Source organism: Mustela putorius, unplaced genomic scaffold, assembly GCF_011764305.1.
Source record: "Mustela putorius furo isolate JIRA1106 unplaced genomic scaffold, ASM1176430v1.1 tig00537227_pilon_pilon_pilon, whole genome shotgun sequence".
NCBI classification, from domain to species: Eukaryota; Metazoa; Chordata; class Mammalia; order Carnivora; family Mustelidae; genus Mustela; species Mustela putorius.
In genome coordinates this window covers 33,070,039-33,096,993 of record NW_025422368.1, presented here as the reverse complement: position 1 = coordinate 33,096,993, position 26,955 = coordinate 33,070,039, and the positions used below count along the sequence as shown (strand labels likewise).

The 26,955-nt window shown below is 40.2% G+C and overlaps 1 protein-coding gene across 1 annotated transcript in view; it reads right to left on the bottom strand.

The window, feature by feature from the left end:
• RERG (RAS like estrogen regulated growth inhibitor) overlaps positions 1-26,715 on the bottom strand; it is a 115,273-nt gene extending 88,558 nt beyond the window's left edge. Inside the window, exons 1-2 of the mRNA XM_004755769.3 lie at positions 26,580-26,715; positions 23,000-23,163 (exon numbers count right to left, since the gene is read on the bottom strand). Of these exons, the coding sequence (XP_004755826.1) occupies positions 23,000-23,060 (61 nt within the window). The 5' untranslated portion in view covers positions 23,061-23,163; positions 26,580-26,715. The remainder of the gene's footprint in view (positions 1-22,999; positions 23,164-26,579) is intronic.
• Positions 26,716-26,955: the final 240 nt, after the last annotated feature.

Here is a 26,955-nt window from a genome sequence, read left to right as displayed (position 1 = left end):
ACAGTGATTCGACCTAGTTCCTGCTGAGTCGCTGTTGAATGAACAAATGACGCATTTTATGATGAGCAGTTATCTTGCCAGTGTCTCAAATGCCTTACTTTTATTTTCTAGCATTGAAAAGTATAGAGAGATAACTAGACATAATGTACGCAAGGACTTTTTAACGTTGAGATAATTTTAGACTTAGAAGAGTTGTAAGAATAGTACAGAGAGTTCCCTATTCCCTTCACCCACATTCATGTAATGTTAATATCTTATGTAACCGTAGCACAATGATCAAAACTAAGAAATAAACATTGGTACAATACCATTAACTAAACTATAGGTTTTATTTGGGTTGTACTAGTTTTTTTTCAATAATGTCCCATTATTGTCCCCTTCCAGGATATAATTCAAGATCCCCTGCTACGGATGGGATTGTCATGTCTCCTTAGTCTCTTTCAATCTGTGATAGTTCCTCAGTCTTTCTTTGTCTTCCTTGACCTTGACACTTTTAAAGATTACTGGCCAGCTCTTTTGTAGACTGTCCTTCAATGTGGGCTTGTCTGATGTGGATCCACGATCAGATATGAGGTTACTAGAGCTACTAGAAAGAATGTCCCTGAGATGAAGTGCCCTTCTGAGGGCATCAGATCATGATGGCATTATGCCTTTTTCCCAGTGATGCTAATCTTTAGGACCTGGTGAAGGTGGTATCTGCAAGGTTTCTAGTTACTATTGTTTCCTTTACAAACTTTTAAAATATTTATTTATTTGAGAGAGAGAGAGAGTATGTAGTGCAAATATGAGCAGGGGGAAGAGCAGAGGGAGAGAAACTCAACTGACTCCATGCTGAGTGCAGGTCCCGCTGTCAGGCTCGATCCCACGACCCCTATACCATGACCTGAGCCAAAACCAAGAGCCGGATGTTCAACCAACTCAGCCACCCAGGCGCCACTGCTCTCTTTATAATTAATAAATGTTTATTTTAGGGGTGAAACACTCAGATTATGTAAATATCTTGTTTGTGCTTGAACTTTTACCCACTACACCTATCCATGGTTGACTGTAACAATTCCTACCATGGTCTTCAAGGGTTTTATTTCCTTTGTTCATTCTTCACTAATTGGGATTGCTTTATTAGGAAGGCTTGTCATTTCTTCCTCTTTTATTTCTTTAGGCACTTGTTTGTGTCTGTCTGTATAAACTCAAGGATATCCATGTTTCCCCCTTGGGTTATAATCAATACTATTATTGGATTTATGTTCATATTTATTTTGCTCAAATGGTTTCATCTCTCATCATTGGGAGCCCTTTCAGGTTGGTAAACATGCCTCCAAGTTCTTCTATTTGTCAGTACTTCCTTACTTTCTGATACCACAAGACATCCCAGGCCCATCTTTCCTTTGCCTGTCCAAGACCTGGAACTGACTACTTCTCTAAGGAATCCTGGTTCTTTTGATTAGAGAATTATACCTGCCTGTCTGAACGCTACACCCATTCCCATACTCCCTGCACTGGAGTGCTCTCTTCTGTTTCCCCTTACTATGATCCTTTTAGAAACCTGTAAGAGCCCATGACATAATAATGGACATAGGGCAATACAATAGAGTAGAAAGTGTGCCGAATTTAGAGCTGGAAGACATTTCTGATAATCTGGCCTGTTAACTCTGAGTCTGGTTTGGACAGAAAAGATATTGTAAGCAAGAGAAATTATAAATATCACTGCAAACGAGAGAAGGCTGCCTTAGAACACTTGGCTATTATTTTCCCCACATGCATTCTCATGTTCCTAAATTTCAATGAGAGGCAAAGGATTCAGGTTATTATTATACTACAAAAAGGAGTGAATCTGTGAAAAGCGCCCGGCTTCTTTTTAGTCTCTACTTTCCCACCCCTCCCCCCAAAAGGATTTGAATTTGAGATTTCACTTGGCCAGCAGGAAAAAAAAAAAATAGAAAAGTAATTACCTTTACAAGAATAATCAAAACAATGACTCACAAACTCTGTGCAAGGATTTAAGATTATTTCCCTGTTTTGAGAACTTTGCGGGGGGGATTATGCTAAATAATATGCTTTAGGGTGAAAAAGAGAGTGCAGCTGTGGAACATCTCTGCTCGCATGACACACATTCACAGGACCCAGGCTGGACTCTGAACAACAAACAGTGACTTCCTTCAACAGCACATTCCAGGCCTGCTATTAAGGGAGCTAAAGCAAGAGCCATCTAAAAGTACGATCATAAAGGATCATTTAGAAGTCACTGGAAACTTATCTTTGGAAGCACTCTTTCTCTACTCTCTTGTGTATGGGCTGCTCCTCAGGTCTCAGAATACATACATTCTCCCCTCAGAACCTATGCTTTTGAAAATAGCTTTTATTAGGCTGAATGTTTTTAATTAAGGAAAAAAAAAAAGAAGAAGCCTGAGTTCTTGAAAAAGGTTGGTATTCAGTAAAATCTGTACTAGGAATGCTTCGCTCTTTTACTAGCATTCCATTATCTCAGATTCATGCACTATATATACAGTCTTGGTGTTGTTTAAAAGCCTGGAGCTCATCTCTTCCAGGAAAGCTTAACATGATGTCCAGTTTACAGCTGCCAAGAAAGGAGCTCTATTTTGCTTTATTGGTTAAAAGCAATCTGGTTGACCACAGCAGGACCTCTCACTGTGTCCATGCTTCCCCCTCTGGTTGCTGCACATTACTGGGTTGATGGTCTGACCACTGAGAACTTGATGAAGTTCATAAATAAAATCTTACTGGTAGTGTCAGGTTCTCCAGGTACAATTTCCACATCCATCTCAATATCTCCCATCTCGGCAAGACCAACGTCTGGGTTGTCAGATGGCATGGGGTAACTTACGTCAAAGGTGCAGTCCTTCGACATGCGTCAGAAATTGAGAGTGATTTTGTTTTCTTTCTTAAGTATTTTCATTTTTACCTTGTAATATTCAAAGGTTGAATGTACTTCCCAGAAAGTCAGAGAATATTAAATTAATGTTTGCAAAGTGACTTGGGTAAAGCCCTCCTGAACATCATTATAGTCGTGGCTAATGAACCAGTAACTGCTGATGAATCGATTCTAACTGACCACCCAGAGATGGTGGGAGGATGGCATGGATTCCCACACTGCCTTCAAAAGGACTGGCTCTAGGTAAGGGCCAGTATGGCTGAGGATTAGCCTAACGCAGTAGAGATGGATCGAGGTACAAACGCTATGAGAACACCTCACCTCTCCTTTCCACCTTACACAGAAGGGGCACTGCCCCAAATGCCAGGGGTGCCTAATTAAGAAATGAAGAGTTGGATCACCAGACACAGGTCATTATTAATCTCTCAGTCTTTTCTGCCCACTCATTTTCTTCCTGCTAAGTAGGTGGCCTTTGCTCGGCTCTGGGGATGATTGTGTCTCCTGGTTCTGAAACCACTCATGGAAAATCTCTACTTACTTTCTTAACGCACAACAAGTTTGGCTGGTTTTTTGTTTTGTTTTGTTTTGTTTTTTTAAGCTGTTGGTTCAGCTAGTTACCCAAATCTATCAGCATTTATTTGTCTCAAATTGAACGGGGGTCAAAAGAAAATCAGTTCAGGAAGCTGGGAGGAAATCAGCGTTGGCTGCCATATGGCACCAAACGGAGGCAAGCAGATACCTAGAAGTTGCATCACAGATGATAAATACGCTATTAACACGCCATTCTCCTCCCCAGAAGGTTTGCAGCTTCGCTTACCATCCTGGGTTCCTGTCGCCAACTCATACTTCAATTGGACGTATGAACAACCTACAGTGGAGAGCTACTCAGTCAGATGGTTTGGTGTTTTATGTATCTTGAGATACTTCGAATAAGCTGGAGGGACAAGCATGTGGAAGGGACGCAGCTGTCTACCCAGCAGGCTCCATGGGTTGCCTACATACTTCAGCCAAAGCAACACCCTCCAAGCTGTGTGACCTTTGACTACCTGAGGGATATGAGCCAAAGACTTCTCTCCTCCCTTCAAGGCATTTAAAATCTGGGAAGCTGCCTATTCCTCCACAGTTTACATCAGTGAGCCCTCTGCAGTCAACAGTTGTGGGACAGGATCCATCTTAGTCAAGTTAGAGAGCAGCATAGGCATCGAGATGGATGGGCACAACATCCATCCCAGGACAGGGTGTGGATGCCAAGTTTTTCTTTATTAATGGAAAAAAGAAAAATGTTTTGTTCTACCCAGGCACAGCTCTTCTGCCTCAAGAGGGGACCCTGGTTTCTTGGATGAAGAAAATTGACATGGTCAGCTTGCTACAAAGGCTGGCAGAGACGTGCTAGAAAATGACACCTTGTCTTAATCGTTCTTTTTCCCTGAGGAAGTATTTCTCAAGCAGACGCAAACTGAAGCTGGGGCTTCATAGCAGGGACTGCACTTGGGTTTTAAACCCTGGTGTAAAGGTCAATCAGATCTCCTCTCCTTACGAGACTATGGACCCTGCACCCAAAACATGCTGACTCAACTCGAAACACATGAGTGAAGAAGCTGTTTTTGGTGATTGGTGACTATTTTGTTTACACTGAAAACAACCCGTGCCGCCCCTCCAGGCTGAGACATCATTTTCAAAGCCCTGCAGAAGAGATGATTCCCCAGCTGCTGTCAGTACTTCATTCAAAGAATGGGACTTTCCACATCATTGAACTGGAGAGGAAAGTGTCATCTTCGGCTTTCATTGTATGCTTTATATTTTATAAATACTGCATTATCTTTCTTAATCACTGCCACTCAAACAGACTAGTCCAAAGTGAGAACAAGAAGAGAAGCGAAAGCAAGGCCAGGAGCAAGGGGAAAAGCTCTAATCTTAAAACAAGATCCAAGGCTTCAATCTGACACAGAACAAGAACTGCTAACATTGCTGAGCATTACCAAGTCTCCAGGCACCGTTCTAAGTGTGCTCATTGATTAGTCTTCGCAATACTTACAGTGACAAGGCATTTTTTGTTCTGCAAGCATGTATGGAGCACTACAGTGTGGCAAAGACTAGTCTGGCCGCTGGGGCCACTGCCCCGCTTGTAACACACAAAAGTGCCTGCTTTCCACAGTCAGGAAGTGGTGCAGCCAGGATTTGGGTCCAAGAAGTCTGGCTACAAGCTGTAGAATTATTATAGTTATTAGCAAGGTATCATAAAACGTAGTCTCTTTTGGAGGCCAATGAGAATCTCATAAATCACCAAGAGTTAAATGTAAAACCATTGGGAGATAGTTGTGTTCTCTGACTGGTACGGCTGGATTGCTGACAGTGACCTATTCTAGAACAGTCTAAGCAGGACCTAGACCTGAAGAGGGGTAGCACTTGCAGTCAGCGCTCCCAGGACCCCAGTCCCGGCTCTCCCATTCCCTCCATCTCTGCTTTGGGGCAGGTTGTTAAACCTCTCAGAGTGTCCGTTTACTCATCAGTAAGGTAAAGATGATAACAAGACTGAAATCGCTGTGTAATGGTGAGCCGTTAAATGAGAGGCTATAAGTATTCTGTCAAACGCCTGGTGTTCTAGAAGTAAGCTATTTTCATTACTTACTGTTTATGGGACCTCGGAGCTAGACAACAGAATGTTCTCCTGAAGCTCGTTTAAGTCATCTTAGAAATGTGAGCCCCGCCCCGTGTAAATGCTGACCATTCGGACCCAGGACCCAGGCACACTGTTCTCAGCAGGTGTGAGCAGCAGGGAGGGCAGTGCAGAGAGAAAGGAGAGGCTGCTTCACACTCGGCCCCATTTAGCCTGACCCAGAGGCTGAGCAACCGTTAGCAGGGCAACCGATTTCTATCCTCTGCCACCAACTTTGCTTCAGTGCCTGCCCTCAGAAAGCCTAGGTTATCTAGGGCCCATAGATAACCGAGATGCCTGAAAATTGTAAACTGCTTTGTCTATGAGGATTTTGTTTGGCCTGGGGCCCCTTGGCGATGCTTTCATTCTCTTCAGCCCACAACCTCTGACTCTATTTTCTCTGCTCTCCCTTTTCTTCCTTAACTGTCTTCTCCCTTGGTGATGATGCGTCCCTTGAGATACGCACGTGATTTGAACTACTGTAGGTAGAGCCTCCTCTCCTACATGTACTGTTCTCAAAGGCAGCCCCTTCTTTACCAAGAGGGATGGAAGACTCCAGTCCACCCAGGCAATGCCTCATTCAAATGATTGCTCTCTGTGATGCCCTGAACTTGGAAATGAACTAGTTGTGATTCTTCAGGATTTTCCTCATCTCCACCAAGTCTTACTTGGACTCCATTCCTGAGGTTTCACGAACTATTTTGAATTTCAGGGTAAGGGGGCAAATCTAGACAAAGACTCAGAGAACTCATGCTGGATAGAACATACTGATTCTCAGCAGTCTCTCACTGTATGTAGCCAAAGCTTCTACAAACCTCAATTTTCATGCGTAAGAACCCCAATTATTACGCATTTACTGGTCAACAACATAAATTTACCACCTTGCACTTTTGTAGGTGAGAGGTCTAACAGTCATCAGGGCCTCTCTGGAGGCTGTGGGAGAGAATCCATTTCCCTGACTCTTCTAGCTCCCAGAGTTCACCCGCATTTTATTTAGCCCATGGTCCCCTAACACAATCACATGTCTGTGACCATTCCTTCTTAGTCACATCTCCCTCCAGCCTCAGCCTTTGACCTCAGCCTGGGAAGGTTCCTCAATTTTTAGGACTTATGGGATTAAGTTAGGTTCACCTGGACAATCGAGAATAACCTCCTGATGTCAGGGTTCATAACGTCAATCTTATTTGCAAAATCCTGTTTGCCGTGTAAGATCATATACTGACAGGTTCTTGAGATTAGGTTATATGGACCATTATATTTATTCATGGTCCCAGAGCTCACATTAATCTCACCAGCACCAAAGTCTCAAATCTCATTAACTACCTCATATAAACCAGCTTTGGGGGAGGCTCTGGGAGGCAATACATGGTTGTCTTTTCCCACTGCAAATGTTTTAAAATAACACCACTGATAGTCTTTCTAGAGTTAACACATTTTGTCAAATGTTTCCATTTGGTGATGGCATTCAAAAAGACCATGAGTGGGTTTTCATTTTGTTTTGTTTCTGTGTATGTTTATCCTCATAAATCTACAGCATACCACTTCAGCCTCTCCATTCTGTCTGCAGCCCTCTATCCCAGAGTAGAGGCAGTCATATTTTTTTCTTATATTCCCATATTCTAGACTAGAGGAAAAAACTATACATGAGACTAAACAGAGACTAGATATTAAGCCCATTCATATCTCAGAATTTTCCCGATGTTTCAAACCTAGGAAATACTACTCTTCATAGTGGGTTTTGGTTTGGAGTTTTTGGAGTAAAACCCTTAGTCAACACACACACACACACACACACATACATAGCACATGCATCAAATAAGAGTGGAAATTCGAAAATGATCTAATTTAACTGAATGGCTAGCAGCCCCGTATCTTTAGAATTCAGTTTTGTTTCCACCTTTATTGATACATCTCTATAGAAAAATAATCCAAGATTAAAATAAACTTAATATTTCCTGAAAACTGCTTTCTTTATTTTTGCATTTGCTCTTCAATAAAACAAATCCCTTTCACGATCATAAAATTACAGTAAATCTGGGGTCATTCAAACCACGATGTGTCAGAAATGAACCCATCGACAGTGTGTACTATAAACCTGATGGAGCAGCCAGACAAAGGAGTTTGGGAGACTCTAGTGAATATTCTAAAGGGAGTCAAATAAGATAGAAGTGTTTACTTATTAACTAGGACAATGCAACATTGCATAAATAAGAGATAGTTTTGAAAAGTCTTATTTCATGATACCTTAAATAAAATACATTTACTAAACCTGTTTTCTCATGGTGGTTGTTTTGGGGATTTCTTGGTTTGTACCGAACAAAACCTCCTTTTTAGTGAATCTGAAACAATGACCTGAAAAAAACTATATGTAAAGTTTCCACTTTGACATCACAGCTGTTCATGCCAATTATTCATCCAAAATAGCACCACCACAATGTAATTCTGAATAGTCAATTACGGGATCAAAAATAATTGGCAACAATAAATGATAGTGGTCCTCTGCATTTACAAGAAGCATCATAGACTTCAACAATATTTATTGACCTGGAAGTCTCCAGCAATAATTAATCATGAATTATTCATAGCAGATAAAGGATCTTGAGTTATCTGATGGGATCCAATCCTACCCAATCTGCCCTCACAAAATGTTTGAAGCCTTTTGGCATTTTGCCCTGTGTAGGAGCCTGATTCTTTCAGCTATTTGGTTCGTAAGAACATCTTGTATTTCAATGAAGAAAAACAACCCTCTCCTATTGTGATAAATAATGGAAGAAATCTCTGCAATCCAATATTTTTAACACATAACATCATTTAAAAATTTTGACTTGACTATATATTTTCCTTAATGTTGACATGCTAGGACTTTCACGTCTTTAAAAAGCTTCTGAGTTTTGCTTTTGGGGCTCCTCCAGGTCAATTTATTAATGTATCCTCCCTTTCCACTGAGGATATTTAACACACTTCACATTTTTTACATATTCAATGTTAGGCTCTTCTGTCTTTCTTTATAATTTCCCTCTTCCTCCCCGAGCACCTCCTTCACATACTACTGGGCTTCAAAAGCCAAATAAGGGGCTTCAGCATGAAATCATAGGCAGAATTTGGAATAGAAATATTATTTTTAAAAATGGAGCAGAATAAAAATGTACTATAAGGCCATAAGATCTCTTAGTAACAGAATCACCGTCTTCTCTGTTCCAGTTGCTCCTTTTCTTCTAGTAATGGATCAAGTGAAGTAAAGCACTTTTCACAGATACTGATTGATCCAAATGAGTGTTTCCAAGTCACGAGGAAAAGACAAAGGGCTAGAGGGGAAGAAAACACTCATTGGGTATTTCTAGTATTGTGCTTGGCATTTTGTTAAAAACTTCCAGTTTGGTGGATAAAAGGACAGACAGTGAAGGAAAACTGCCTAGGTTTGAATTAAGCTCTGCCAGAATCCAGTCACTACCTGTATGGCCCTGAGCGAATTACTTACTCTTTGGGACCTCAAGCTCCCTGTCTGCAAAAGACGGATAGTAATAGGGTTAAATTTATGAGAAACTGGGATGATGATTTGGGTTCATGTGTGTCGTGTCCTGTAACAGTAGTTGGCTTATCATCTATGCTATAAGCATGAAGTAGTTATTATGATTGCTGATTACTATGAGAGCTCCTTTGGTTTGGATGCACAACAGCCCCCCTATAAGATGATGATTATCAAATGTTGTATTTTACTGAAGAGGAAACTGGGGCTTCCCAAAAGTAAGAAAGATGACCCCATACACGCACAATGAGTAAATGATCTCTTGATCTCTGGGACTCCAAGCCTGTGCTCTTACACTGAGGGAATGATGACTGCTGAGCTAGCTCTGGGCACCTTTAAAAGGACCGTTCCTCGGACTGGATCAGCAAAATTACAAAAGCTCTTCTCCCTTCCTGTTATTTAGTTCCTCTTTCTTTTTTTACTTTTTTGTCCTTTCCCCCCTTCTAATTCCCAACATCAATGACATATGTGGATTGGTATGAGGAAAACATAATTTTGAAAGATAAGAACTGAGAGGGAAGTTATTTTGTTCCTCACCATAAAAATCCCATCAAACTTACAGGATTCTAGTGTCGTTGCCTCTTTCAAGGTCTCCCCAAAGTATTTTTCACTGATTTTTCTTCCTCTCCTCAATTCCTCTAGCATGTATGGCCTGAACTAAACTAAATTAGAACATTTTATGTATGATTTAAATTACTAAATTGCATACATCTTAATGTATACATTTTTTTATAATAAGTATTTTATCAGATTCACCTGTTGAGAACACATGAAGAGCTCCATCCTTTCTCAGAGGATCTCCTTCTGCATCCCTCCCCAATTGTCTTTCCAAAAAAAAAAAATAATAATGATAATAATAATTCTAAGATCTGTGGCTTAGATGTATCCATGCCCTGCAATTGGCATTGTGTCCATGTTAATTTCCTGGTTTTGATAAGTCATTGTGGTTTTGTGAAATGTTATCACTGGGAAGAGCTAGGTGATGGGTACACAAGAACTCTCTGTACCATTTTGTAACTCTGACAATTTTTTAAAAAATATTTCAAGATTAAAAAAAAAAGTAAAAGTCAATCGTCCTGCTGGAACACAGACTATTTCTTACCGATTTCTAAGTGTAAGTCATACATATCCAACAAAACACCAAGGTCCCTGAATATGAAGGCAATGATGTGGTTCTCTGGACCTCCCCCACAAATATTGACATTATTGATGGGAGGATGGCGAGAGTGGAAGAGTTGGGAACATAGGGGGAATTTCATAAACATTTGTAAATTGATAAGTGGGAGACATAAGAAAGCACACGTTAATTTTTGAGACTCAAGGATTCAAACGCATGGTTGCTATGCTCCCGTTTTCACCTCTTTTGGAACATGGTAGAGAAATTAATTCAAGATAAAAAAATATCTGAATGGAAAAATGTCCCAGACATTGGAACAGATAACCATTACTCATACTATCATGCGTGGTTGAGTCTTCCTTTAAAACCTCTAATTCAACATATGTTGCCAAATGACTAGGGAGCTGGCTCAGTTGTTAGAATCAGTTGTAATTTATGGGGTTCATAATACACACAAAAAAATCAAACTGTTTTAAATAAATAAATATTCACAATTTTTTAATTTTTTTTTTTTATTTTGGCTTCACCTCTTAAATTTACTGCCCAATGGCATAAAATAAAAAAGAACTTTTAGAAATACTTTTAAAAACCAGGAAATGCATCACTGAGAAAAAGATGTTATCTGTTATCTTTCTACCCCAAACAGTGGAAACTTATGAACTTTTGTCAATACTACAGTTCTACACACCATTGCATAAGTTTTATAAATGGCACTGTCAAAGAGCAATTTGAAATCATTTTTCCAAATCATTGTTCCAAAAAAACTACCTTACTTTAATATGGTTCTGTATTTGCCTTAACTTGACAGGGAGTAGAGCTTGGTGTCAATGAAAAGTTCACAGTTATGGGTTCAAACTCCTACGTGGTCTGTTTACTTTCTCTCAGTAGAAAGCCCAGAACCATGGTTTTAGGCTGTATGTTTAATTCCCAGACACTTAATACTACAGTGTAACTAAACCAACCCCTACTATTGTCCAACATCTCATCTCAAAACCAAAGCTCAGCATATCACAGATGAGGCATATGTTTTTTTTTTCTTTTTTAAACAAAACTTACCATGCTATGGGAGTGAAAAATTCTAATTGTAAGGAACTTCAGAAAAACCTCACATTTGCTTTTCCCCATAGAGTATTTCTGGCTCAATTAATCAATTCCCACTTGGATGTTAGCCTCATGAGGGCAGAAAGACCATCTGCTTTATTTACCACTGTATCACCAGTACTCAGGGCACTGGTTGGCACTCACAGTTTCTGACAGGTAACTGGAGAGTTCTGTATGGACGCAAAGCTGAAAACACCTATTTCAAATGGAAATTGAGTACTTAGCAAACTTAACACAGTGGTTCCCCAAATGTGGTCCCCACAATAGCAGCATCAGCATCATCTGGGACCTTGTGAAAAATACAAATTCTCTGACTCTACTACAGACTTCCTGAACCAGAGCCTCTGGGGATGGTGTCCTGAAACCTGTATTTGAACAAACCCTCCAGGTGATTCTGAGGTAGGCTAAAGTGTGCTAGCTACTGGTATAACCCAAGGAAGAAAAATCTCTTACCAAACTCAGCTGGGATTTGAAGCAACAGTTTCAAATTACATAAATGCAGCCATTTTAATACAGAATTGTACATACAAATCCTGGAAGAGTGTCTGAAAAGCAGCCTTCTTTTTTTTAAAGATTTATTTTTATTTATTTATTTGAAAGAGGGAAAGTGTGTGCTCACCCTCGAGTTTGGCAAAGGGAAAGGGTGATGGAGAGAATCTCAAGCAGACTCCCCACTAAGCATGGAGCCCTTGTGGGGTTTGATCTCAAGACCCCTGAGTTCATGATCTGAGCTGAAATCAAGAGTTGGATGCTTAAAAAAAAAAAAAAAAAAAAAATCAAATAAATAAATAAATAAATAACAGAGTTGGATGCTTAAATGACTGAGTCACCCAGGCACCCCTGGAAAACAACTTTTTCAGAATAGATACTTGGACCAATAAAAGCTGATCACGGTTCTGTACTTTATATAGCAATGTACCTTGAATCCTAAAGTAAGAGTGTGAGACAGAAACAAGAAATGTTAAATAAAATATTAAACAAGGGATTATAACTGTAAAATGTCCTCCCCGCTCACTCTTTCTAAGGCAAATCTAAATAGAGTTGATTTAATGAACATAGAAGTAATGTGATATGCTATTAATGTCCCCACACTTGGAGCCAAAGACCTTTGTTTTTCTTTACTGGCTATAAATTACCCAAAAAACTCACTGGGATTCTTAATCATTCCAACGAGCTTTATAATACCAAAGTGGAAAATTCTATGATTGAGTAAGAGTGTCAAGGGCCCATAATGTTCCAAAACCAACAGACTTCTAGATGACAGAAAATAGAGAAGGATGATACATATAGTAGATCCAAACGTCTCAGGACAGAGCAGAAGAATAGATGAATCTAACAGAACAGTATTTAAAAGAATGAAAATAAACTTCTACACCTGGATTAAGCATTTACAAACTATAGGTTTGGGGAGATTTGACATAGCAACAGCATATATTAAAAAACAAAACAAAACAATGAAAAAAACCTTTACTCGCAGTCTCTCCATGAATCCACATTGCATCCATTGTCCCCTGGAAAGCAACAATAATCTCAGAATGTCTTAGCAAAAGCAGGGCATGTTCACAGATTTACAGCTGTGTTCTGATCTGCTCTGAAATGTCTGCTTTCACTTCCAGGGCCCCCAATGCATAGAACACACAGATCAAATAAGACAGCCAAGATGGTGCCATGACAAGAAATCACACTCCCTGTAGGGAAAATGAAGTAACTATGAGTAACTAGATGGTGGAAGAGAAAATTCAGCATGGATCCAGGCATGCTCCCTATCTTAAATGTGTTAAGGGCTACCATAGGAAGAGGCACTTAAAATGTCCTGTATAACTCTGAGAGTAAGCTTAAAAGCAACGAGCAGAAGCTAATGAACCACCTCTGGTTCCAAAGGTAGAGTAAACCACAGGAAGAGCTGTTGTGATAGTTTTATGTGCCAATTTGGCTGGCTAATGCAGTGCCCAGTTATTTAATCAAACATTACCGTAGGAGTAACTGTGAAGGTAATCTGTAGATGTGGACAACATGCACAGTCAGTTGATCTTACTTAAGTAAAGGAGATTAGCTTTAATAATGTGGGTGGGCCTCATCCAATTACTGGAAGGCCTTTGGTGCAAAAGCTGAGGTTTCCAGAGTGAAAGAAATTCTCCCATAAGATTAGTCTTGTTAGCATAAATAAACAAACAGGTAAATAAAGAAACTGTGTGTGTGTGTGTGTGTGTGTGTGTGTGTGTCCTCATCCTGTTGGTTCTGCTTCTCTGGAACAATGACTGACAGCCCAAAGACAGAATGGTCTATGTCCAGTCATGCTGAATTCCTATCACTAGAGATATACAATTGTAAGCAAGGAAACTACATTGGTTATAATGAGGAGACATTAGAATATATGCCTTTTAATAAAATTAAAAAGCATGTGTAGAACACACTGAGTTTAACTCAATGTAATAGTTTTATTGAGGATCCTGGCTGTGTGAAATACTGTGTGAGGGTCTGGGGACATAATGATGAGTAGAAATATCTGCTATTCTCCCTTATTGGAATGTACTTGAGTCCTGTAACATAGGCACCTACTCTAGAACACAAACATGACGGTCAACAGATACTTGTTGAATGAAAACATATTTTAAGATCATAGGGAAATACATAGACACATATATTAAATAATGTTCGAGAAACCTTTCTATCAAAAATATTTTCATGTCTTACACTTGAATTTTTTAATAAGGATAAGACTTGAACATCAAAAAAAAAATTCTCCATGTTATGCTTCCTTCTCCAATAACACATAAGAGTGAATTATTTTCCTAAACTCTTCTCCTGTCCAGACAGCTCACACACTAATCTTAAAAAAGCCCAACTCGATATTTATTCATTTCACCTATTTGAAAGGGCCAACTCCTAAGGCTAAGAAACCTGCCATCTCTGAATAGTCTGTAATGTTATGTTCTCAGTGGAGGAAGACTAACAGCCAACTGGTGGATTGAACCTGTTCATCTGGCCTTCCACAATGGATAGCTAGCACATTCACCATATTGCTTGTCCAAACAGAAATGTTAAGGAACATAGAGGAAGAACTACATGGACTTTGATAACAAGAGAATCATAGTAGAAAGACTAAATTCATACCACACTTGTAATTGTTCAAAGTACCTTCAAAGCCCATCTACCTGTACTGCTAAATAAATAAATAAATAAATAATAAGCAAGCTAGAAATGAATGGGATGAAACTAAAGTTTTAACCCCAATCCTTCCAGTTAGTAGAGTTGAATGCTTTAAAAAAAATTATAATAATTAGATCATATTGATAGGATAGAGGGTAAAATGTTCTTTTGGTAGCAAGGAGAAATTTGGGATGCCTGGATGGGGCAGTGGGTTAAGCATCTAACTCTTGGTTTCAGCTTAGGTTATGATCTTAGTGTTGTGAGATCATGATCTCAGGGTCGTGAGATCAAGCCCCACGTCTGGCTCTGTGCTCAGTGAAGAGTCTGTGGAGATTCTCTCCCTCTCCCCTTCCTACTCCTGTGCTCTCTCCCTCTCCCTCTCTCTCCTTCTCTCAAATAAATAAATAAATATTTTAAAAACAAACAAAACAATGAGAAATTTATTCTACAGAGGAGATGATTCATCAGTTCTCTTACACTTGATCCAATGCTCTTAAGAAATGAAATATGACAGGGGTCTCTGGGTGGCTCAGTGGGTTAAAGCCTCTGCCTTCGGCTCAGGTCATGATCTCAGGGTCCTGGGATCAAGCCCCACATTGGGCTTCCTGCTCGGCGGGGAGCCTGCTTCCCCCTCTCTCTCTGCCTGCCTCTCTGCCTACTTGTGATCTCTGTCTGTCAAATAAATAAATAAAATCTTAAATATAAAAAAAGAGCTGAAATACGACATTACAGGGGAACTTACATATACAGGTTGCTGAGAATTTCATATGTAGCCATATTGACTGGCAACACACCCAGGAGTCCCAGGGGGCTTGATTATGTATTCACTGTTTATTGATTACTGGAAATTTCTCATAAAAATAAAACTCATCATGTTTTACAGGATTCATATCCCAAAATCCTAATGAGCACCTCATTTCCTAAGAAAAGGTGATCAAAATAATGTGGAAAAGAATGGGGTGATAAAAAATGAAAAATATGTAGTAGCAAACTTGTATGAGTCATAAACTAGGATCCTAGACTTGGCTGTGCGCTGAGAAGCTTGGTGATCTCTGTAATGACCTCTCTCTCACATAGGTACGTAGAGGAACTTTATGTATTTGCTTACTCCATGCTGAAATTACCTTTTCAGAATGCTTTGCCTTTATAACATAACTGCTTTCATTTTTAATGGGATGGAAGAAATTATGGTTGTTTTTCTGAAACCACATCAATTTTCAAAGGCAGCTGTAGCAACAGAGATGCGTTTGCACTGGAATTTTGGCTTCAAGGACAGTACCACTTTGAAAATTTGGCTGATTTCCCCAAACCCATAAGTTGGAGAAATACCAGGAATAAAAAGGGGAATTACATGGATGATTTACAATTTTCTTCACTCCCTTTCCTTAAAGTTAGGCCTTCTCAGTTGCCAAGAAAACAAGTTGAGATCAAAATGGAACCAAGTGATGACTGACAATTAACTACAGGAAACTATTTCAATGAATAAATTGGCCATAAATTAAAAATAAGAGACACTCCAATTTTAATAATATATTTCAGTAGAAAGAAGCAGGGACAGAGATTTGTTTGACTTTGAAAAACAACTTTTGGTTTTGTTTTGTTGTGTTTTCTAGTATTGTTTCCTCCCTAACTATATTTTCCTTAAGAAAAGTCTAAGAATTGGTCATTGCCAACCTACAGAATGTTTAACTACCCACCAATGAACTGACTTTGATTTTAATTTTTCCTTTCCTTTTCCTTTTTTTCTTTTTCTTTCCTTTTTCTGAGCCCTCACCATTCCTCATCTTTGCTTTTCTTCCTGGGCATACAATAAAAGTCAGCGTGACTTATAGCTTGCACTGAGGTACGGCTTTTCCACATATCCATAAGCATACACCTCCAATTTGAAAATACCCTTTTGTTCCTCATGGAAGAAATAAATGAAAATTGACTCAGTTAGGCTGTTTGTCTCTTTTGGCTTTTCTATCTTTGCAGGTAAAAGAAAGTATATATGAAAGCCACAGGTAACCATATCATTACATTTTATGACAGGAAAAGAGCTAGTTTTCCAGCCGCATCCAAACTTGTCTCAATGCCAACTTCCTCCCATTTGCCTTAAAAAAAAAAATCAGTTATTTCTCTAACCACCAAGCATACAGAGAACCAATGGGCCTCATTTCTGGTAATCCTTCAAATTCAACAACCACCTAGGAAATGTGCGCGCGCACACGCACACACACACACACTCGGGAGGTATGAAAGTTCTGAACCACCTGAAACACCATCTGTTACTCTTCTTATGCAAACAAATTGTGAAAGAAAATTTACCATTCAGGTTACATAATTTTAAAACAAGAATGACCAAGAACTTGAAGAGCTGATTGAGAATGTAAGTAGGTAAAAAGTGTGGTACAGGACTGTTGTCAGTGTGTACTCACATTCATGTGACATGCCCAGCTGAGGCCATTTCCTATACTTGTGGTTTTCAAACTGGACCTGGAGCCTACAGGTTACTGAAGTCACAGATCAATTTGCTACATCTTCCCAATGAGTCCATTTTAGTCACTAGCTGGCTGGGGGTATCATTTTTATAATAAGACATAGATATAAGACAGAGCAATATCAAATTTTGTATATATTTTATGAAATTGATAAGCATGCAAAATAATTACATGATCATAATGAGATGCTTAATACTCCAAATCACCTAGATCTCTGTCATCTTCTTTTAGAAGTCCTTTGAGGGGCACCTGGGTGGCTCAGTGGGTTAAATCCTCTGCTTTTGGCTCAGGTCATGATCCCAGGGTTCTGGGATTCAGCCCCACATCGGGCTCTCTGGTCAGTGAGGAGCCTGCTTCCCCACCCCCCGCCCCCTCCCGCCTCTGCCCACTTGTGATCTCTGTCAAATAAATAAATAAAATCTTAAAAAAAAAAAAAAGAAGTCCTTTGAAAACGATCTTCAAGAAAGCATCATACTACACCATTAAGTCTCTATGAAGGGAATGAACTGGCATACAGCTACATATAGAGAAAAAGTTCTAAGATACGAAGGCTGAGGGGTGCCTGCGTGGCTCAGTTGGTTTAATGACCACCTCTTGGTCTCAGCTCGGGTCATGGTCTCAAGGTCATGGGATCAAGCTCCACATTGGGCTCCACAGTCAATGGGGATTCTGCTTGAGAATCTCTCCCTCTCTTTTTTTCCCTCCCTCATGTGCGGGTGCTCTCTCTTTCTCTCTCAAATAAATAAATCTTTAAAATACAATAAAATACAAAGTTTTGTTCTGTAGCATAAGGAAACTGACCTACCCAAGGAACTGTTGATATTGCTGTTTTCATTCCACGTATGTGAAATCTCATGAACATACCCCAGCCATAAAGCACGCATATATGTTAAAGCAGTATTAGGTACTTCCTGGAAAAGTCATATCTAAAATCAGAATTGTCCCTGTCCCACTAAAATATAAAATGAAAAAAGCTTTTCATACTTTTTTATAATTGAGAGAGAAAGAGAAAAGCAAACAAGAACAAGGAAACAAGGAAAAGAAGGGGAAATTGAATCACTTCTCTTTGTGTCTAGGAAAAATATATCACAAGTTTGTTTGTGTTTAGCCCCCAGTTTGTAGCCCAGCAATCTGAATCTATGAGCTTAAGACTTCATGGATGAGTGCATGAACCAGCTTCTGATTTAGAGGATAGCATTAACTCAACTTTGAGACTAGCCCTTTCAAGAAATATATTTAGCTATGGCACACAATATTTCAATTCCAAAATGAGAATGTCAACTGAGAAACTAAATTTAAAATTTCAGTGGTTTCTCTCTCAGCTCCTCCAACACTTACTACAGATTTGAATAATATGAAGCCAGGAAGCATTTAAATAAATCGGGTGTGCATTCTAGGTTTTATTGCAGGTGGTGGTGCTTTAATCACTTGAAGTCTGTCAAATTATAGGCTGACACACACAAGGAAGGAAATCTATGTCCCGTATGCCATGTTATTAGTGCTCTACCCTCAGCCAGGAAGGGAAATGTTTACCCTGTTGGGCAAGAGAAGATGGGATATGATGGGATACAGGCTCTGCGGTCTGCAGCATCCCCCAAAGTGCTCACCACGCTGAGCCAGCAACCAAGGTCCCTTGAAGACAGAGCTTCAAGATAACATTAGGCAGAAAGGGAAAGAAGATTCCCAACACAAAAGACCATGTAAATACTGATACGTATATACATGCGTGCGCACACACACACACACACACACACACATCACATGTTCTTTCGGGGTTCCTTTATAAATAACACATTATTCAATTCTGCCTGGGCTGACACTTCTATGGTCAACCTGTCAACCAAAGAGTTCTGGTTAATGTTAAATTCTGTTTTAAACATAGAGGGCTTGTCTATTACCTGGGCTTAAGAAGCTGTCCACCACATACCAGAAGCACTTTGAAATTTAAGGTGATAATTTATTGATCACACCACATATTTCTGGCTGTTTTTCGAAGATATGAGCCACAAGAAGTATTGTTGTGATCACCAGTAGTGAGACTGTAATTGACATTACCCAGACTTTAGTTTCAAAAGAAAGAGAGGGGGAGGGGAGTGTGTGTATATGTGTGTGTGTGTGTGCGCGCGTGCACACATACATGTATACATTTAGGATATGCAGAGTTGCAATATAGAATTTTTATCTTATAAACTTTCTGGTTGTAATGAAAACCCAAATGTCCACTTGAATGTAAATGTATCTTTTATTGTATGTTTTCATTAGAAAATTTACTAGTTAAAATGAGCATACCTCAGAAATCTATACTATTATAAGCTAATACTGGAGCACTTACTTTGTGCCAGGTGCGGTTCTAAAGGATTTCCATCTGATAGCTCGTTTGATCCTAATAACATCTCTTAGAGATAGGCACTATTATAGCCTTAAAAAAAGGACTTTATTTATTTATTTATTTATTTATTTATTTATTTGAGAGAGAGAGAGAGAGAGAGCGAGCATGCAAGTAGGGGATGAAGCAGAGGGAGAGGGAAAAGCAGATTCTGGGCTGACCATGGAGCCCACTGGGGGCTCAATCCCACAATCCTGAGATCATGACCTCAGCTGAAATTGAGAGTTGGAGGCTTACCTGACTGAACCACACAGGTGCCCCTATATGCTCTTTTATAGTTGAGGGACTTGAGAACTTTGGTAACTTGCCAAAATTGCCATGTTCCTGCAGCTAGTCAACTGTAGAATTGGACGTCAAACTGAACAGTGACACTCCCAGATCTCCTGCTCTCAACTCCAGACTACGCTGCTCTCTGTTAGCAAGGGGACAACAAGGTCTTGCTTATCCCCAGTTCCACTTTCATAGTGACTGTGGGGAAAAGTAGATCATACAGGTAAGCCTAGAGGCCTCTGAAACAGTGCAATCAGAGACCCTCTGTTTCTACCTTTCCCAGATCTCAAGCTGCCTCCCCCAGGAATGACCTTCTGTGGAGAGGCATTTGAGAAAATGAGGAGCTGCTGTGACATCCTAGCAGGTATAACTTTCTACAGACTTAAAAACAAACAAAAAAATTGCTTAAAAGATTAATACAGACTACAGGACAGAAAAGTAAGCATGTGGTTTAATAACTAGGCAGAGATATCATATTTCCATATTAATAAGGAATTAGAATAAACATGAGTTCAACATTGCTATATGAAAACATAGCCGGGTTTCAAAGTTGATGGATATGAAGGACTCTGTAGTTGTTTTCACAGAACTATGAGAAAAGGTCTCAGAATTGTCTCCCATGCAACAGTCAAACAGGTACAACCTTTAACGTGAGGTGTGGTTACCAGTTCTCAGGGAGACAGTCTAATGTTGAAATAGGAAAACACTGTATCGATGACAGACAAACAAGCAATTGTTTAAGACATGCTGTCTATCGTTGTCATTTTCACCTACATGAAAATAAATGCAAATGGTAGAATGTGTATGAAGTGGATAAAGAAACCAGCCCAAAGAACATGCATTAAGAATCACAGGACGTGGGGCGCCTGGGTAGCTCAGTGGATTAAAGCCTCTGCCTTCAGCTCAGGTCATGATCCCAGGGTCGTGGGATCGAGCCCCACATCGGGCTCTCTGCTCAGTGAGGAGCCTGCTTCCTCCTTTCTCCTCTCTCTCCGCCTGCCTCTCTGCCTACTTGTGATCTCTGTCTGTCAAATAAATAAATAAAATATTTAAAAAAAAAAGTGATGCATCCTAGCATAGCCAAAACAATTAAAAAAAAAAAAGAATCACAGGACGTTACAGTTAGAAAGGACCTTAGTGAACAAGTCCAACTTCTGCATTTTACATAAAATAAAACCAGGGTTAGCGGAATTTGGATTGTATGTATAAGTATATCTTCAGTTCTGGGCATGAGGAATCGCCCCTAGAGAGAATGTATGGAGTGAGAAGACATGAGATGGGTATGTAGGACCCTGAAAGCCCTGGGTTTTGAGAGGTGGGTCAATGAAGAGCCCCCATAAAGGCAGCTGGTGAGGGCCAATGGAGAGGTAGAAAGAAAGCCAAGAAGATCATGAGGTCATGAGAGCATGGGAGGGAAGGAATTTTAGGAAAGACTGAGTGGTTGTGTTCAATGGTAAAAGGAGTCCTAAGAAGATCGGAACTAGGAAATATGCATTAGATTTGTTCGTTATTGATCAGTGGTGACCTGAGCAAAAGCAGTTTCAGGCTCATGATTATAGTGGAAGAGAATGAGAGGTAAAGTAGTAAGATAGAACTTAAGACAGTAAGATAGTAAGTAAGCCCACATTCCACAAGCCTGGAAAAAAGAAAAAGATGGTACAGGGGTCAAAGAAATCCTTATGGGAAAACAGTTGGTAGAGCATGAGAGGAATAATTGAAGCAGTCATCAAAACAACATAAGGGAAGATGAAAGAAATGGGTAGAGGTCAGACTGAGAGATGAACCTTGAAAACAGGGTGTACAGAGCTTGCTCTGAGACAGCAGAGATGGGAAACGGATGGCTATAACACAACTAGGTAGTTTTTCAACCAAATTTTAATTTCTATGATTAACTTTTCCAACCATGTGGAGTTTATTTTGGTGAATAATCAAAGTTCTAAAAATTCTCTTCTTTGACTGCCTATGTTAAAGTTTGAATGAATGAGTAATCAACAGGGAGCCCCAGGCCTAGACCCTCCACTCACAAAGGACTCAGACAAGCTATTGTTAGCAGCACAGTCTCCCACACATGCCCTTCCCCTCATCCTCCACTCACTGGAACAAGTTTCCTCATTCTCCAGATCCTTCCACCAGCTATGGAAATTAGGTTCTCATGCCATTGGGAAACACTGAGGAGATTGATGGGGAGGAGTTCAACTATCTTCAATCTTGTGAAGCCTGGCAAGTTTAAAGCCTTGCCAACTATCTATTTTCTTTGCTTGGTTTTTGCCACAGGCAAGAATGAGCAATAAGAAGGAAGAGTGATGGCAGAAAAGAGCACTCTTAGAAAATGAAAAGAAAAAGAGAGAGAGAGATAGAGAAAGGCTTAGAATAGGGAAGATTTACTGCTGAACTTAAACCAGAGAGCTAGTTAGGAAAGAGTGGTTGGTCACAGAATTAAAACCTACTCATGTGTGTTTATTTAAGATTATGTGGATTACTTATGACATTGGATGACCCAAATGGGTTTCCCTCCACAAAGGTGCTCCTACTAGATATCTGTGTGAGTCCTTTCCTGAGAACCATGAACCCTGTGTGCAAAATCAATTATGGTTCTTTCCTCCAAGAAGAGAGTGAGACAATATGGTCTGAAAAGCCGTGTTGCCCTTAAATTTTAGCAACATTGGCTTCAGCACTATTCTTTAGTTATAAAGTCTGAGATATATTTTTCAAAACTGGATCAGATACATTTTCATATCCATCCTTTCCCCCTTAATCTTAAAGGTATGTAAGACTTTTCTTAGGTGAGGAATGAAAAAGATAGTCTTTGAATTAGTATATACCATAATATGATCATTTAAATTCACTCCAGAGGTGCTGGCAAGAGCTGTCTTGCTTAAGCTCATGCAGTCTACCTTTGCCCCAACCCCTCCCCCCAATTTTAGAAGTGTTGGGTAGTAATGCAATTCTGTTTCTTGAAAGGATATATTCATTCAACAGGCATTTTTTTTTTAAGTACCCAACACATGCATGACATTGGTCTGGGTGCTGCAAATATCAAGATGAATGAGATATAAAATTGGCCTCTTGGCATCTAGTAAAGAGGAACAAGAGAAAATGTAAATACTTTTTTTGTTTCCACAATCTGATTTATTTGGAGGTTTGTTTTATACCCTTCCTCAGAATACCAAAACCTATGATATATCCATTGCCTTGTGTATTATCAGCAGACCTGTCATCATCAATAAGCAGAAACGTAAATAAAACTGGTTATGCAAAAGGAAAGTTCTAGATAAAGAGAGAGACTTCATCTAAAAGAGCAACACTTGACACTATGAGAAATGCCAACCACCCTTCTGTCTAATTCTCGGAGGCAGTGTCAAAGACACATACGCACACACACACACACACACACTCTACAACAACTACAACAAAAACACTTACCTGATTTGCCCACACCTGCTCTCCCAAATATTGCCAGCTTGACCTCTGCACTTTTAGCCATGCTGGGTGTTGGTGGATAATTCACTGTTGTGCACACTGAAGAGCTGAGAAAATCTTTTTGGCTCCAGCCTTTGGATTCACCATATCATTGTAAATCTGCAGTCCTGCAACCATAGAGATTTGGGAAGTCCTAAGTGACTGGAGAAAGGAATTCGTATTTATGAAGCACCTTCTCCCTGATGGCCACCCCTCACTTTATCATCATCTTCCTCTGCGGCAATCCCGTGCAAGGGTTATAGTCATTTACTGCAAACTAGTCAACTAATAAGTGATAGATCCATGACGTGAACTTAGATCTCTTTGGTTCTAAAACATATGCATTTTCATACCCAACAACATTGCCTAAGGTATTTTTTTATGAAGGTATTGTCTTTGGATCGCTAATGGATAACAAATATTTGAAGTGTGTGAATACGTGTATTTACCATGTGTCTATACATACCCAATACACAACACACGGGATGGGGAGAGTCACATTTAGAAGTCTTTCTTTTCCTGAGGGCTGAATAATATACATTCGTCTTTATCCATCCTACTGTAATGATTGGATTTGCACTTCAAGGTTAAATTTTAGCTCAGTTCACACTAGATCCCATGATTGAGACATCTGACAGACATCCATGTTCCAGGAATTGATATACAATATCTACTTTATATCCTTATATTTTTCTGGGCACAACACCCCTGGTACACAAAAGATAAATGCCATGACTCAACTTCAGATTCCTTTTCTAAGACAACCTGAATGCTTAACACTGCTCTAACACTTAGAAAATGACATTGCATACAATGTAAGCACATGTGATATAGAAGCAGTGCTTCAGGAATGACACCTAGGTTCTTAGTACCATGAATATGTAAAGCTGGGAACAGCCTTGGGGTTAACCAAAGGAATCCTCCAGCCATGGCAAGAATCCTTCCTTGAGATCAGACAACACCTTGCGTCTAACTGGCCACTTTCAGATACCTGAGGTCAGTGCTGGTGAGCTGACATTACTTCAACTTTTTGTTTACTTCCAGTCAGAAGCCTTCAAGTAGTCTATCAGTTATTAGGACCCTTGGCCCCATCCTAGGCTGCTATTTCCTAGGAAAATGAGACCTGGCATCTTCCCTTGTTCTTCATGAGCTGTACGGTTTTGTTTTGCCTTCGTTTGTTCTTGACTCTCGCCTTCTCTCTTCACCACATGGAGTCCTCTTTGCTGGCACTTGCCTCTTAATCACTAAAAAACATGGCGTCCACTGCATTCACTCCTTGAGATAGGGCCTGACAAACTGACCTACCAAGGTTCACCGAGATTCTCCCTATTCTTTGTTTAGCTGGCCTTGTGGCTGTACAAGTACTCACAGCAAGACTCACAACTCTCACAGGAACTGCAGACTCCCTCGTTCTGAACTTCTGCAGTCAGTGTTTGAAACCTATATATAAGACTTGACTCTCATCCTTGTTAAACTTAATCACATCAGTGATTCATTCATTTCATCCTTTTTTTTTTCAGTCTGCAAAGATATTTTTACAACACGAATCTGTTATCTAAACGTGTAAACGGCTCCTGCCAATGTTTTGTCATCTACAACTTTTCAAAGGAGCTTCTCAACAGAAAGAAAAAAGTAAAAATCCTGCTGAAAAAGGATTTCTACAAAGACGTGAACATGTAATTGTTTTCTTCATTAGGCATCTTAGCCATCAACTTGTACCCAACGAATTTTGTACTTGCTGATTTCCAAAGGCTCAGAACTTCCTCCAAAGGATAAAAAGCTCAGCATTGACATTAGCTATTGTTTACCTCACCCCCAACAACAACAACAACAAAATTTCTCTGTAATCATTAATAGTTGGAAAACCAGAAGCTTTAACATCTGCAATTTGCCCAGACCCATATTATTGGCTCAAGATAAAAGAATTTCCTTATTTGTCATCTTACATGTATTCATTATGGAAAGGCCCTATGTTTAAAGTTCCGTGCTTCATTTCAGAACATCACAAAAGCATAATATATGGAGATACATAACTACATAAATTCTAAATAAGAATGACAAGCATTTCTTTGAAACACAGACCATGCAAGGGTCTGGAGCTTGTATAAACAACAATTTGTTATTTCATGCAAAATTGTTCATTCCCATGCACATAAAGCCTAAGTAATTATCTATCTTATTTATAGTTCCTGAAAGTAGTCATCAGATGTGATTTTTAAAAAACATTTGTTAAGTCAAATATTTCATTAACTCCCAAATGGCCTCAGAGGTATAGGAATTTCACATAAGAAAGAGAAATTGTGTAGGGCAATTTTTTCCCTTATGAAGGTACAGCTGCTTATTGTCAACCTTATGCTTAGAAAAATCACTTAAAGGAAGACACAAACTGACATATGTCTTTCAGCAGTTTGTTATTCACATAAAAATGTGATGTTACATTTGACAAAGATATAAAACAAAGATAAATGTGTAAATTGTAGTAAGTGACCTTTTGCCAATTTCTGATGTTCAAAATAATTTATAATCCAAGACCTTCCATAAAATGGATCTAAAAACATTTGTTTTAATATTATTGTACAGAAATATTCTGGCTGGGTCTAGAAGTTGCCATTTACTTATTATGTGGACACTGCTTTACTAAGACAAAAACTTCTGAGCTTCTATCACCCCTAAAGCTAAAATCACACATAGATATTTAAGAGATTTAAGGCACAGTGATTTTCTCCCCCCTAAACATAAAGGAACTAAAAGAAAGCTTAGAAAGAAGAAAAAAAGGAGCTGGCCTCCATACTATGTTATTACTAATATATTCATTGATCATTCCACAATTGTGCTAAGCACAGACAAAAGTGGCTACCTTCCAGGAGCTTATGATCTGTTAGACCTGTGACATTTAAGTCACCAATAACCTGATGTTTTTTTACATTTATTGGAAAAAAAAGATTTCATTCATAATTCCCAGTACTATACTTATCAAAATTCCTGCTTTCCACTTCCTCTTTGGGGGGTAAAAAAAGCAAGCATCTTTATAAGGTAACAGTTTTTCTAACTTCTGTATTTATCATCAAAATAAAGCGCAGCTGTTTAGGCAAGCAAAGCATCTAGTCTGGCCGTGGGAATGAGAGCCTCTTGTCTAGCTCCAAAATCAAGTTCTCCTCTTCTGGCTACGGGGAATGCTCCCTCATCTTGCAACGCAGCACCCACAGCGACAAGGTTAATCGTGCAAGATGCCTGGTGATAGCTTAGCTCCAAAAGCAACAGGTATCCTAGAATGATCAACAGGCCCATCATGGACTGCAGGTCACTTGCTCTCAACCTGGAGAGAAACGCAGCCTAAGTCAAAAGGGCATTCTCAGTCTCAGCTCCGAGGGCGCTGTCAAGCCCTGCGCGCCGCGCTCACATCCCCTCCCAGCGAACCCCGAAGCCGCCCTGAGAAGACGCGGGGACCAGGAGAACCGACCCAGAGGCCAAGCGTTCAGGGGGTCTCAAGGCTTTGCAGGAAGTCGTTCCGAAAGAGCCACCTGGGCACGTGCGTGACACTCACCTGTTCACACTCTCCAGGCCCCGGAGAGCCGCGGTCCCCTGCAAGTTCGGGATCGGTCCCCCGAGACCGCGGAGCCCTGCCACGCCGCGCCGCGCCGCCCAGTCTGCGGCTTGCGTTTCCGAGACGCGGGCCCGCGATCGCGCGTGGGAGCCGCCGCGGCAGCTGCGAAGACCGACCGACGGGTGCGGGGGGTCTCCGCGCTCGCGCTCGCCAGGACGCGCGGCGGAGGGACTGCGGCAGGACGCGAGCTCAGCCCGGCCGGGGCCGCCGCTCCGCCGCCAGGATGCTGCAGTGCGGCGCGTCGGCGCCCCCTACTGGGGCCAGAGGCCGGTTCCTCCCGCGACGCCGCCTCCCCGCCCGGGGAGAGGAGACGCAT